We start from the raw sequence: 14,194 nt of genomic DNA, 5'->3' as shown, positions 1-14,194 counted from the left end.
CCGCTCGTGTTGCCCTGGCGGAATCGGGCTTCCCCCCCCCCACCGCCCACCGGGTGCTGACCCCCCCCCGCCCCCCCTGCCCCCCTCCCCCCCACGGTGTGTGTTGGTCGCTCAGGGCGGGACGGCTGGAAGGCTCAGCGCAGCGACGGCGCCGAGGTTCCCGTCCAGTGGTCGGGATCGTCCCAAGAGGTGACTGTCACCTCCGCCGACCCTCTGCCCATCTACTTCGTCGCCCCCAGTGAGTGCCCCCCCCCCCCCCGTGACCCGGACGCCTTCGGCAAGCAACGATCCTCGCTCGCTTTGTTTTTTGTAGATTTTTTTCCCACTCTCCCCCCCCCCCCAGTTTTTTTTTTACATCCCACCTGCGCTATCGGAGTCACCGTCGTGCGATGGAGCGTTTCATAATCTGTAGGAATCCGATGAGCTTTAGACGCCCCTTTTTCACAGATGGTCCAGTAGGGGGCGGGAGGGGTTGCAACCCCCCGCCCCCCCCCCCCCCCCGTCGTGGTGTGGAGCGGCCCACAGTAGCGGATATCACAGAGCTACCTCTGAGATCGCTGCAAGTGACCTCTGTTCCGTTCACCGTTCCCACTCACACTGGGGGCGCTGCGGTGGCGAGATGTGAACTCCCTCGCCTGGTATGCAAGGAGGTCGTGGGTTCGATCCCGATCCTGACAACTGTATATCTGGAGTTCGGATTTTTATCCGGGTGCTCTAGGTTTTCCTTCCACATTTAGAATCGACCTGCATTTGGAGCATTTGGCTGCTTTGAATTCTAATCAATAAGCCACTTCGTTGAGCTATACGGCTCTTTGGGCCATACCTGGTAGGACTAAAAATAGTTCAGTTAAAAGTTTCGTCTGAGGACGTCTCGTCCCACCCACCCGCTCGCCCTGTCCCGTAGACGCGTTCCTGGGGAACCAGCTGCTGAGCTACGGGCAGAACCTCTCCTTCGCGTTCAGCATGGACCGTCGCGACGTGCGCCTCTCCGCCGAGGACGTGGTGCTCGAAGGCTCCGGCCTGCGCGTCTCCGTGCCGCTCATCGCGCAGAACAACCGCTACCCCACCGACGGGCAGCAGACCTACACCTACGTGTGAGTGGATGGGTTCACCCGTGAGGATGGAGGGTGCCGATCCGGCCGGTTTGCCGGAGTTTCTAACAGCAGACCTACACCTACGTGTGAGTGGATGGGTTGACCTGTGAGGACGGAGGGTGCCGATCCGGCCGGCTTGCCGGAGTTTCTAACAGCAGACCTACACCTGCGTGTGAGTGGATGGGTTCACCCGTGAGGTCAGAGGGTGCCGATCCGGCCGGACTTCCGGAGTTTCTAACAGCAGACCTACACCTGCGTGTGAGTGGATGGGTTCACCCGTGAGGACGGAGGGTGCCGATCCGGCTGGCTTGCCGGAGTTTCTAACAACAGACCTACACCTGCGTGTGAGTGGATGGGTTCACCCGTGAGGACGGAGGGTGCCGATCCGGCCGGACTGCCGGAGTTTCTAACAGCAGACCTACACCTGCGTGTGAGTGGATGGGTTGACCCGTGAGGACGGAGGGTGCCGATCCAGCCGGCTTGCCAGAGTTTCTAACAGCAGACCTACACCTGCGTGTGAGTGGATGGGTTGACCCGTGAGGACGGAGGGTGCCGTTCCGGCCGGCTTGCCAGAGTTTCTAACAGCACACCTACACCTGCGTGTGAGTGGATGGGTTGACCCGTGAGGACGGAGGGTGCCGTTCCGGCCGGCTTGCCAGAGTTTCTAACAGCAGACCTACACCTGCGTGTGAGTGGATGGGTTGACCCGTGAGGACGGAGGGTGCCGTTCCGGCCGGCCTGCCAGAGTTTCTAACAGCAGACCTACACCTGCGTGTGAGTGGATGGGTTGACCCGTGAGGACGGAGGGTGCCGCTCCGGCCGGCTTGCCAGAGTTTCTAACAGCAGACCTACACCTGCGTGTGAGTGGATGGGTTGACCCGTGAGGACGGAGGGTGCCGATCCAGCCGGCTTGCCAGAGTTTCTAACAGCAGACCTACACTTGCATGTGAGTGGATGGGTTGACCCGTGAGGACGGAGGGTGCCGATCCGGGCGGTTTTCCGGAGTTTCTTACAACAACAAAAATATACTCTTTGGGTCTTTCGGTAAAGTCATGTAGATAGAAAAGTAATTCAATAATAATTAAAAATCACGACGTTTCGATCGCAACACAACGAATCGTCTTCAGGTGAAAAAATACAGCAGTAGTGATTTTTATTTTTTTCTATCTACATGATTTTATCGAAAGACCCAAAGAGTATGATTTCCTGCAGTCACGAAAGCTTTAAGTCAACGAGAAAAATAGCAATCGCGTCAACTTGTAACACACTGCACACTGTGGAGGTAGTGAGGGTTGGTGGGTAACAACAACAAAGATCTCCCATATAGCCTTAACGGACTGTTTGGGCAAGTGCTGTTAGTGATTAGCACCTATGAAGGCCGGCACGGCACACGAGGGGGTGGGTGGCCAGCACCACGCCCGACCGCCTTTGTCTCCCCAGTGGCGATGTTTACACACCGCACCAGGTACTCATTTGAGGCTTAGTCGACCTCGGGGAGGCCCAGGATCGGTTCAGATAATCGTCACTGGCGTTGGCCGTGAGTGGGAATCGAACCCGGGCTGCCAGATTCGTAGCGCGGAGCGCTAACCGCTACACTACCGCTCCCCACTGGTGGATAACATACACACACACACTCGTTAGACGTAGCAGTCCACGTCTCCTGACTATAGGGAATTGTGGCAGTATTGCCAGTGGGTTAATTTCCATCTGTACAGGGATCGAGTACTACCCCCCCCCCTCCCCCGCACGTGTGGGTGTTTGCCCGGGTACTGCGGTGTCATTCCCCATGTGTAGAACACTCACGAGTGCAGTTGGCCAAACATCCACATATAGAACCACAGAGCTCGGGCAATTATTGCCAATTGCCCAAGCTGGCTTTTAACTCAGGAAGTCCTTCTGAAGGTGGGCTCACCGCTTTGAGCTGCTACCACCGGCTGTCTCAGCGCGGACGCATTGCTGAATTTCGTGGGTGGAGGTGACACCACTGCTGCGTGACCCTGAAGGTTTCAATCCTCTCTGACTCGCGATCTCCCCGCGCATGGTTTCTGACTCGCGATCTCCCCGTGTGTCGCCTAGGCTGCACGAGAACCCTGCGTATCCGTGGACGCCGCAGATCCCCGCGAACGAGTTCAGGAAGCTCCTCTCCAACCTCACGGCCATCAAGCTCCGCGGCACCTACAGCGACAAGAGTGAGAGTCTCGCACGCACGGGGAGAGACATGCACGCCCACGGCTGGGCCAACCGATCGTTTCATTCAATCATCTGGTGACGCTGCTGCTGCTGCCGCTCGTGTTGGGTTGGCAGTGGCGCATGAACACGCACGAAAAACACTCGACGCATTCGTCAATAACGCTGTGCGGCGTCAAAAGGAAACGTACACAATGAGCGATGTTTTTGGGGCCGATGGCCCCTTCTTCATAGCACACGTCAATGTGCCGTGCTCATCATTTGCCAAATTTGTAACAAGTGTAGAGTGCAAAATACTCGATTGGGATGCCTCACAGGGCAACATCGCTCCCTCCTGTGAGGCTCCCGCAGACTGCCGCCATGAGATTGACGCTAATAGCGAATGCACGAGATTATTATGATTTTATCGTGAGCAATTTTGACAACGTGCGTGTATCAATGTGCTGCGAAGAATTGGCCATTGGCCAAAACTACCACCTATTGTACATTCTTTTCCTTCTAAGGCCACACGGCGGTGATATTGAGGAATGCGTTCAGTTTTTGTTGTCGCTGCGTTTCTTGTTCCCGTGCGCCACTGCCAACTCAGAAGCCGCAGCGGCATCAACAAATCATCTGTACAATTGAAAGCAGGTTTGTGAGGGGGGACGGCTCATGATGATGTTCAATTCACAGGAGGGAGTCGCGATTCGCTTGGTAATAAATATTCATCTTCGTCTGGGTTTTTTTTTTGGCAAAACACGGCCATGTTGATCATCTTGGCCGCGTGCTTCCACGTCTGTGTTTTTTTGCCGCCCCTCCCTCCCCGCCCGCCCGCCCCGCCTGTTGTTCGAGACCGGTGCATCGGAGCCCATCTCTCGCGTAAAACGGCTACGATAACAACAACAAACAACAACAAACAACACAACAACGCGGCCGCACCTTCTGTTCGGCGTGCGGCAACGTCATGGCCTCCGCTCTCGCTCCTTTTTTTTTTGCTTCGAGATTTAAACCATCGCAGTACAAATGTAGTAACAATAGACTTCCTCAGCAGCGATTTGGTGAAATCCATTGTGCTCCGCGGGGCCACTGGTGGGTGGTCTGCATTGTTGGGGGGGAAGGGCTCTGCGAAACTCTCGTACTACCGCGACGATATTTTCCACAAAGCACCCGATGTTTGACCGCTCAGATTTTCCTTCTCCGTGAGCTTCTCTTTTGTGCCTCTTCCTCAGTCACACCCACCGGCCTCGTGTCTCGTTTCACCGCATCCTCTCCTCTCACCCTCAGTCTCCCTCTGCTCCTTGTACCCACAGACTCACACAGAGACCCACAGAATAATGCCCTGGTACTCTGTGAGTCTGTGGGTCTCTGTGTGAGTCTTTGGGTCTCTGTGTGAGTCTGTGGGTCTCTGCCTGAGTATGTGGGTCTCTGTGTGAATCTATTGGTCTATGTGTGAGTTTGCGAGTCTCTGTGTGAGTCTGTGGGTCTCTGTGTGAGTCTGTGGGTCTCTGAGTCTCTGGGGCTCTGTGTGAGTCTGTGGGTCTCTGTGTGAGATTGTGGGTGTCTGTCTGAGTATGTGAGTCTCTGTGTGAGTCTATGGGTCTATGTGTGAGTCTGTGGGTCTCTGTGTAAGTCTATGGGTCTATGTGTGAGTCTGCGGGTCTCTGTGTGAGTCTGTGGGTGTCTGTCTGAGTCTGTGGGTCTCTGTGTGAGTATGTAGGTCTCTGTGTGAGTCTGTGTGTCTCTGTGTGAGTTTGTGGGTCTTTGTGTGAGTCTATGGGTCTTTGTGTGAGTCTGTAGGTCTCTGTGTAAGTCTATGGGTCTTTGTGGAAGCCTGTGGGTCTCTGTGTGAGTCAGTGAGCCTCTGTGTGAGTCTGTGGGTCTATGCAAGTCTGTGGGTCTATGCGAGTCTGTGGGTCTCCGTGTGAGTCTAAGGTTCATTGTCGGAATTTACGGATCTATAGACTCCATAGCCCTTCCAATTACATCTTCTTTCTCTATTCTCAACACATGGCCAAACCACCTAAGTCTCACTTCCTTTTCCTTTTGAATAATATTCGTAGCCACCAAGGCCACGGGAGAGGTCCCTGGAGGACTGCGATAGAACGCCACGAGGGAGCACTCTTCTCCATGAGCCACACAACAAACACAGGACACGTGCGGGACTCTCTGTTGTGTGGTGAACACGGCCCAGCGGTCGTGCGTTTTGCCCTCTTTGTTTGCAGAGGCTCACGGTTGAAAGCCCCTGGCATGCCGCCCTGGTTATTGCTGCAGGTGCATTCACCGTAAGAAAAATAATGTGCTCGCCACCCGCTTCACAGTGGACGCTAATAGATCCCCTGACGTCATTCAACACAAGCGGGGCAGTCGTGTGCCCGGCGTCACGGTCCTAATTCTTTCATTGAATTAGCAAAAATTCAACCGCAAATGTCTGCGTTGGAGTTGCGCGTGGCAACGTCGGCCCCTGCCGGGTTATACTATCAATAATATATATTAATAAGATTAATCTTACCTGGCATTTAACTCACGACGTCCTGCGGAAGGCGGGTTGATTGCTCTGTCTCGGCGCGGAAGCCTTGCCGAACGATAACGCAAATACCGAATGTATAATAAAATACTCATTATGATTTAATTATGAGCAGTTTTGACAACATGTGTATTCGTGCCCCTCCTCCTGTCTCTCTGTCCCCACCCCCGCTTCCCCCACCCCTTCCCACCCCCCCACCCAACCATCTCTGCCCGGCCGCAGGCACGGGCCGGCTGGGCGAGGTGCGTCTGGTGACGGCGCGGCCGGGCTACGGCGCCGCGGCGGCGGGCTGGGTGGAGCAGTGCTCGTGCCCGCCGGGCTACCGCGGCCTGAGCTGCGAGGCGTGCGCCCCGGGCCACCGGCGCGACCCCCCCGGTGGGGGGCCCCTTGCCACCTGCGTCCCCTGCAGCTGCCACGGCCACAGCGGCTCGTGCCACCCTGAGACCGGTGCGTGCCAACGCCGCCGCCGTCATCGCCGCCGTCATCACCGTCACAACGGGCACCGCCGTCACCACTGCCACCACCGTCACCACTACCACCACCGTCACCAATTCCACCACTGTCACCACTGTCACCACCGACACCACCACCACCGTCACTACTGCCACCGCGATGTTCCTGCCGCCACTACGGCCCAAAACGCGACAGCTCTCAGCAGGGTTTTCACTTTTATTTTCAAAGGCCCAAAATGTAAAGCGGCCAGTAACAAACAGCACGATCAAAGTTTTAAAAGTACACAGGTTGAACTTTTTTCGCACCGTACGTAGCCAACCGTGCTAATCGGAGGTGCGGGGGGAAGGGCAACAGACTAAACACAAAAAGCAGTTCTGACGAAATCAGTTCATGCCTCTTGGTAAAAGTGTAACACGTTGGTTAAGTTGGGCAAGGTTTTTGTTATAAGGGCTTAGGGAATAGAGACGACGATGGGAGGAGGGAATTCCATAGCGGAGCAGTGCGAGGGAAGAAGCAGAAAGAGAAGTGAGGTGACCTGCGGCGTGGTGAGTGAGTGGATGGGTGAGTGAGTGAGTGAGCGAGTGGGTGGGTGAGTGAGTGATAGAAAGCATTGTAGTAGCGTGCAGTGTGGCGGTGGTGGTTGAACACAGTGTGGTGGTGGATGCGACGAAACAGCCGGTGTCTGTAAATAGACCGAGTCCTCGAATCAGGTGGAGGAATCAGAGAGTTCACGGGAACGGTAACCACGGTGGTAGCGACAGTAGAGTGACAAGGGAGTGACTGGACCGCTGAGTAATGAGCGAATCGGGGAATGCTTGCATCATTAATCGCCGGGCTGCTTTTCGTGAAAGTCCATCCAGACCCGCAGAGTGCACGGTCGGGGAAGCTTATTCTTTCCGTGGTGGCCGAGCGGTACCGCGTTCGCCGGTTCTCGCAGATTGTTGACGGCGCTTCGAGCCTCGCGGCCGCCCTGGTTAATCCTGCGGTGTGTGTCTGTATCAACCACGTCCTGTCCTGCTTCTGGGCGGACATGCGCAAAGAGTAAGCCATCGTGTGCCGGCGTCAACAGTTCAAATGTATCCACATTTTAAGCATTCCCGGCAGATCATTTGATTGGGATCGCACACAGCAACACCCAGGCCCCTTGCCGCAAAACCACGGCAGGCTGTGCCTGTGGCACACAGCGTCTTCGTGGCGGTGGCCCAGTCAGGGACAGGGTTAAGGTCAGGGTTAAGGTCATGGTTAGGGTCAGGGTTAAGGTCAGGGTCAGTGTTAGCACGGTGGACGTCCGGCTGTCTGTATGGCTCAATGGGCGATTGCTGTGATGTGTGCATGTGCCCTGCGTGTGTGTTCTGTCCGCGTGTTGCTCATGTGCGGTTTCTGCGTATGCGTGTACATTTTGAGTTATATCCACGTGTGTGTGTGCTAGCACCACACCACGAGTGCGTGTGTGTGTGCGGCTTGTGTGTGTTCCACGTATTGGGTCTTTCGGTAAAGTCACGTTGATAGGTTCAAAGAAAATAACAAACGTGTGTCTTTGTTGCGCTGCGCGCCATGCCGTGTGTGTCCGCGTGCTTCCTGTGTGCTGCGCGTGTGTGTGTTGTGCTGTTGCGCGTGTGTTCCACGTCCGTGTGTGTGCGTGTGCTGCTGCGTGTGCCGCTGCGTGTAGGTGCGTGCGAGTGCCAGCACAACACAGCGGGGCGTCGCTGCGAGCAGTGCGCCGCCGGTTTCTACGGCGACGCGACGCGCGGCCGCGCCGACGACTGCCGCGCGTGCCCCTGCCCCCAGGGCTCCACGTGCGCCCTCGTGTCCGGCGAGGTCACGTGCACGCGCTGCCCCCAGGGGCTCACGGGTAAGCACTAAGACAAAGATCCCTCCCGCGTAGCCTTGAACGCTGTCGGGGCAGGTGCCGTTAGCGAGCGCGTACCAACGTTCACCTGCGTGCGTACGTGTACGTTGAACTTCTTTTGCAACGTACGTAGCCAAGCTTGCTAATCGGAGATGCCTGGGAAGGACAACAAACTAAACACTAAGAGTGGTTTGACAGAAATGAGCTTTAAATACATCGGAAGGAAGAGCGTTCCAGACGGCCACAGAAGTGCATCTGAAAGAGCGTGAAGCAGTGGGCATCTTTTGTCGGCCTGGCTGGTACGTGGCTGGGCGTGTCGGCCAGCACATTTGCGTGCTGGCGTCACCCCCCCCTCAACCACCCTCCACCCTGGCTGCAAATGTTCGGCCAGTGTGTGAGTTGTTTTTGTTACTGTTAAGAGTTTCTCCCAATTTTATCCCCATTGCACGATCGGCGTCACGGTCACGAGACCTAGTAGGCAATTAGGATCTCTCACAGGGTGGGAGTGCAACCCTCGGTGTTGGAGAAATGTCCACGGGAAGCGGATATCCCGGAAGCTACCTGAGATACCTTAAAGTGACATTTCTCGTCAACATTTCTTGTCAACTGACAGCAGAAGGCAGCACTTTCCCATTCGCTCTGCACGTGAGCGTGAGGTCCATTGCCTGACGGTCGGAATCCGAGTTTTCAATCTAGATGAGTTAAAAGTGCACAAAGCTTCAGTGGCTTTCTAATATCAGAAGGAAGAGCGTTCCAGACGGCAGCAGAAGCGCATCTGAAAGCGCCGTGCGATGCGGTGACCGCCGTATTCGTTTGGTAGTTAGCCAAAAGCCGCCGCTGCAAGGATGACCGCCGGGGTTCACGTGATGATGTTTCATGCCCCTCGACGAGATCAGCGAGGTATCGTGGTTCATTCGTGATGATTGCGACCTCATAATGCGTTCGCTCGGTTGTTTGACTTGCATCCCACTGGGATTTTTGCACACAGCGTTGGTGTACGGTGTTTTTGTCTACAATATTTTACTGTCTTTTCTTGGATATTCTGTTTGCGCTCAGTTACATATTTACTTTAAGATGTTTTTTGTTCATGTTTTTTTTGTTTGTTGCGGTTGCACCCGATTCAATAGCCGAATGGCTCACAGGGCTATACCTAATAAATGAACTTGAAATGAACTTGAACTTGAACCTGAACCCAATGCGGTGAGCCCACAGTGCGAGCGACTCCGTGCGTCTCACCTGTCCGCCTTCCACCACCCATCACCGCCACCACCGCTAGGCAAGCGCTGCGAGCTGTGCAGCGATGGCTACTTCGGCGACACCGTGGGGGCGGAGGGCGCCGCGGTGAGGCCGTGCCGCCAGTGCGAGTGCAACGGCAACGTGGACCCCAACGCGGTGGGCAACTGCGACCGGCGCACGGGCGAGTGCCTCAAGTGCACGCGCAACACGGCCGGCTTCTTCTGCGACCGTTGCCGCGACGGCCACTACGGCAACGCACTGGCGCCGGGCGACGGGGACAAGTGCCGACGTGGGTTCACGTGATGAGCACACGCACGCACAACACAAACCTGTACACACGTGACATGCGCGCGTCACACACAGCCATGCGCGCGCACACGCGGCGTACGCGTAACTCACACGTCCCCCCCATGTGCCGTCATGCGTGTGCGCAGCGTGCGCGTGCTCCCGGTGGGGCACGCTGGGCAACCCCGGCGGCTGCAACGTGGTGACAGGCCAGTGCGAGTGTCGACCACACGTGACCGGCCGCGACTGCGGCCAGTGCCTGCCCGGCTACTACGTGTCCCCCGACGGCAACGGCTGCGAGAGGCGAGTGGCAGCCACCTTCCCACGATGCACCGCTGCGTTGCTGCTGTTGCTGCTGCTGCCCTGCAGCTGTTTCTCGACTCTTGCTCTCCCCCCGCTTCCTACTTGGACTTATCTACCGTCCGGTTTATTTGTTCGTCCGCCTGGCTCGTCCTCCCGATCAATTATCCAGTGATTCGTACATCCACCCTACAGAGAAAATCACCTGGAGCGCGTCCGATCTCGTCAAATCTCGGGTTGCAAAGCGGGCTATATCTGTGTGTGTGAGCGTTCGTCCGCGTGCGTACAAATGCACGTATGGGGGAGCGTCACTGATAACAGCGGTGACTATTTTAAACGGTCCTGGGCCTCCCCTTAGACGAATCACCCTTCTATGAGTACCTACGGTGTATAAACATCAGCATGGCGGAGACAAAGGCGGCCAGGTGTGGTGCTGCCCACCCATCCCCTCGTGTGCCCTGCCGGCCTTCCTAGGTGCTCGCTAACCTACATACAAGACTATTCGGGTGATTTTTGTCTTTGAATGAATGTGTGTGCATGTGTATAGCTATAGAACGAGATCCTATATATGTCTGTTTTAGGCTAAATGGGCGAATGTGTGTGCATGGATTTCTATATTGATATGTGGAGAGCGGGTAGTGTAGCGGTTAGCGACCCGGGTTCGATTCCCGCTCACGGCCAACACCAGTGAGGATTATCTGAACCGGTCCTAGGCCTCCCCTAGGTCGACTCAGCCTGGTGCGGTGTGTAAACATCGCCACGAGAGAGACAAAGGTCGCCGGGCGTGGTGCTGGTCACCCACTCCCTCGTGTGCCGTTGCGGTCTTCTTAGGTGCTCTCTAACAGCACTTTCCCCAACAGTCTGTTAAGGCTATACGGGGGGGGGGTCTTTGTATTTTTTTAATTTTTATATAAAAACGCGCGTGTGTGTGTGCGTGTGCGTGCAGGTGTAACTGCGACCCCGTGGGCTCGTCGACGGGCGGCTGTGACCCGGTCACGGGACAGTGCGACTGCCACCCCGGCACCTCCGGCCGCTGCTGTGATCGGTGCGAGGGCAGCCATTTTGGATTCTCTCTCGAAGGCTGCAAGCGTAGGTCCCCTCATTGCTCACACAGGCAGCCTGTGACGTCACTCACTCGTCACTCACACACACAGCCTGTGACGTCACTCGCTCGTCATTCACACACAGCCTGTGACGTCACTCACTCGTCACACACACAGCCTGTGATGTCACTCACTCATCACACACACAGCCTGTAACGTCACTCACTCACTCATCACTCACACAGCCTGGCACGTCACTCACTCATCACTCACACATACACAGCCTGGCACGTCACTCACTCGTCACTCACACACAGCCTGTGACGTCACTCACTGTGTCCCCCCCCCCCCGCCCCCTCGCCCCGCCACGCGCAGCGTGTGACTGCGACACGTCGGGCTCCAAGTCGATGCAGTGCGACCAGGCGGACGGGAGCTGCCCGTGCCGCGAGGGCGTGACGGGCGCACGCTGCGACCAGTGCCGCGAGAACTACCACTACAACCGCACCAACCCGGGCTGCCAGGAGTGCCCGCCGTGCTACCGGCTCGTGCGCGACAAGGTGGGCCGCCGCACGGTGACGCCACCGATGCCTCTGACGCTTTTTTCCACCGCACGACCGAGCCGATGTGCCGGGGAGACTCGCCGCTACGGGCGGTTTCCCATCAACTCGTGCGCCAAGCCGGGCTGGAACGGTGATACACGGGGGCCTCCGATTAGCAGGGTTGGCTACGTACGGTGCGAAAGAAGTTCAGCATAAATAGGCAAAGATCCCCCGTGTAGCCTGTAACAGACTGTTGGGGCAAGTGCTGTTCGTAGCAAGTAGCCGCACCTATGAAGGCCGGAATGGCACACGAGGAGTTGGGTGGCCAGCACCACGCCTGGCCGGTTTTGCCTCCTGAGTGGCGATGTTTTATACATCGCACCCGCTTTGACACATACATGCATACACACGTACATACACACGGGCCTAACAAGACATCTAAATTTGGCTTTTGGGCCAAGCAGGGCCAGGAGCGGTGCAAATGATGGCTTCTGGGTGCCTGACGTTGTCATTGGCTGCGATGAAACTGGGTTCTTGACCGGGTGGTAGTGAGTTCATGTTCTTCTCGACAAAATGGCTGCAAAAAAAAAACTCGTCGCATCCGATTTGGTTACGCACTTAATTTTGCAGTGTTCTAACTCTTGAGAATTAAAATATCGGATTCTGACCGTCAGGCGATGTGGACCTCACGTGCAGAGCAAATGGGAAAGTGCTGCCCTCTGCTGTCCGTTGACAAGAAATGTTGACAAGAAATGTCACTTCAAGGTATCTCAGGTAGCTTCCGGGATATCCGCTTCCCGTGGGCAGTTCTGGAACGCTCTTCCTTCCGATATATTGAAACCAATTTTTTGTCGAACTGCTTTCTGTGCTTAGTTTGTTGTCCTTCCCCCGCACCTCTGATTAGCACGATTGGATACGTACGGCGCAAAAGAAGTTCAACGCACACGTACAAAACTTTTCTTCTGATATCGTACGACAATCCCAATGCCGCGTCTCTCCCTCGGCCCCCCCCCACCCTCGTCCCGGCGCAGGCTCAGGATCTGCGCGAGCGCCTGCGTGAGCTGGAGCAAGCCTTCGAGCGCATCGCCTCCGACCCGGGCACCGGCACGGACCGCCACTTCGAGATGAAGCTGCAGCAGGCGGCCAGCGCCGTCGAACAGCTGCTGAGAGACGCACAGCACACGCAGAGTACGGCCCCGTCTCCGCGTCGCACTCGCGCCTCGCTCGCAGTGGTGCCCACCCCCCCCCCCCCTGGAATGGCACGTTTTTGGAAATTGATACGAAATAATAAGCAGCCTTATGGCCTTTCAGTCCAGGTAGTTGTACGGGAAAGTTACCAAACGTCTTGGCTTGGCCTGGACAATCTTCCGTGGTTTCGAAAAGCCTTTCACCGGTGTCCCCATCAAAGCAATTGCGAATGTCACAATTTCGTCCTCAGGTTAAAATGTTCCAGCCTCATGCTCCACTCACGCTGCAGACTAGGGGTGGTGCTAACTAACGGACGTTGTAAGGCAACAAAATCCATACATGCACATTGATTATATTATCTAAGGGCGCCGCAGTGGCAAGATGTTAACTACCTCACCTGGTATACAGGAGGTCGTGAGTTCGATCCTGACCCTGACTCTTCTATCATTTGGAGTTTGCGTGTTCACCCCGTTGTCACGTGGATCTTTCTCCGGGTCCTCCGGTTTTTACCTTCACATTTTTTGGCTGCTGTACATTTCCACACGACGATAAGCCACTTCGTTGAGCTGTCATTTGTGGCGCAGATCGCTTCTGAAAAAGAGCGAAATAGCTCAGTGGGCCTTTTTTGGCACTATAAAACATTTAACACAGAGACTTTCGTGACCAATATCATCCATAATACAGGTTTTTTTTGGGTTAGATCGCGTAAATATATAAATGTGTCGTTAAACCCGGAGGATTTCTCCACGCATCTGGCTGTCGCCTGATGAAGCTGGTTGTAATTACTTGCGAAACGTCGTACTCAGATTGTAAATGTTGTGGCTTTGCTCTCCAACACACCGGTGTGCTGTACTAGTGACGAATTGGCACGTTCTGTTTACGTGACAAACCTTACTAAGTGTCGGGTGGTGGCGGGTTTAACGACACATTTATATATTTACGCGATCTAACCCAACAAAAGAACAGGTCTGTCGGAAAGACAGCGTCTAAATGACGCTGTCTTTCCGGCAGACTTGCTCTCCACCTGAGGACGGCTGCTTGCGTTGTGGCCGAAACGTCGTGAGAATAATTTAATTATGTTTTATTTTTATTATTTTATTATTTCCCTTCTACATGACTTTACCGAAAGAACCAAGAAGATGAATCCCTGCAGTCACGAAAGCTTTCAATCGAACCCCCCACCCCCTGTATTATGGAATATAAAACATTGTTTATAGTTGAGCTTATTCCACCCTCGTGCCTCCCGTACCTCCACCAGTGTCGGACCAGGGCCTGCAGTCCCAGCTGGATGAGCTGGAGCGCACGTTGGCGTCGCAGAAGGGCCGCCTGCAGAAGATGGGCGACACGGTGGGCGAGACGGACGGGGTGGCAGCGCGGGCCGGGCGGCGCGCCGGAGACACGCAGCGCATGCTGGAGCGAGCGCAGCACGAGCTGGAGCGGGCCAAGGCCGCCATCGCCTCCGTCGTACGTCGCAAGCGCCCCCCTAATGCCCCCCCACCCCCCCACACACACAACTA

The 14,194-nt window shown here is 55.7% G+C and overlaps 1 protein-coding gene across 3 annotated transcripts in view; it reads left to right on the top strand.

Moving 5' to 3' along the window:
• The window catches only part of LOC133354764 (laminin subunit gamma-1-like), a 152,662-nt gene that overhangs the window by 121,421 nt on the left and 17,047 nt on the right, over positions 1–14,194 (top strand). For all 3 annotated transcript variants that reach the window (XM_061571862.1, XM_061571861.1, XM_061571864.1), the window contains 11 exons: positions 116–238; positions 905–1,094; positions 3,171–3,283; positions 6,007–6,231; positions 7,907–8,089; positions 9,363–9,611; positions 9,757–9,910; positions 10,854–10,996; positions 11,326–11,507; positions 12,521–12,677; positions 13,936–14,141. In XM_061571862.1, the coding sequence (XP_061427846.1) occupies positions 116–238; positions 905–1,094; positions 3,171–3,283; positions 6,007–6,231; positions 7,907–8,089; positions 9,363–9,611; positions 9,757–9,910; positions 10,854–10,996; positions 11,326–11,507; positions 12,521–12,677; positions 13,936–14,141 (1,925 nt within the window). The remainder of the gene's footprint in view (positions 1–115; positions 239–904; positions 1,095–3,170; positions 3,284–6,006; positions 6,232–7,906; positions 8,090–9,362; positions 9,612–9,756; positions 9,911–10,853; positions 10,997–11,325; positions 11,508–12,520; positions 12,678–13,935; positions 14,142–14,194) is intronic.

Source organism: Lethenteron reissneri, chromosome 48, assembly GCF_015708825.2.
Source record: "Lethenteron reissneri isolate LAM-NWPU_2019-01 chromosome 48, ASM1570882v1, whole genome shotgun sequence".
NCBI classification, from domain to species: Eukaryota; Metazoa; Chordata; class Hyperoartia; order Petromyzontiformes; family Petromyzontidae; genus Lethenteron; species Lethenteron reissneri.
Note: the sequence above shows the minus strand (reverse complement) of the source record. Positions and strands in the feature narration are given on the sequence as shown.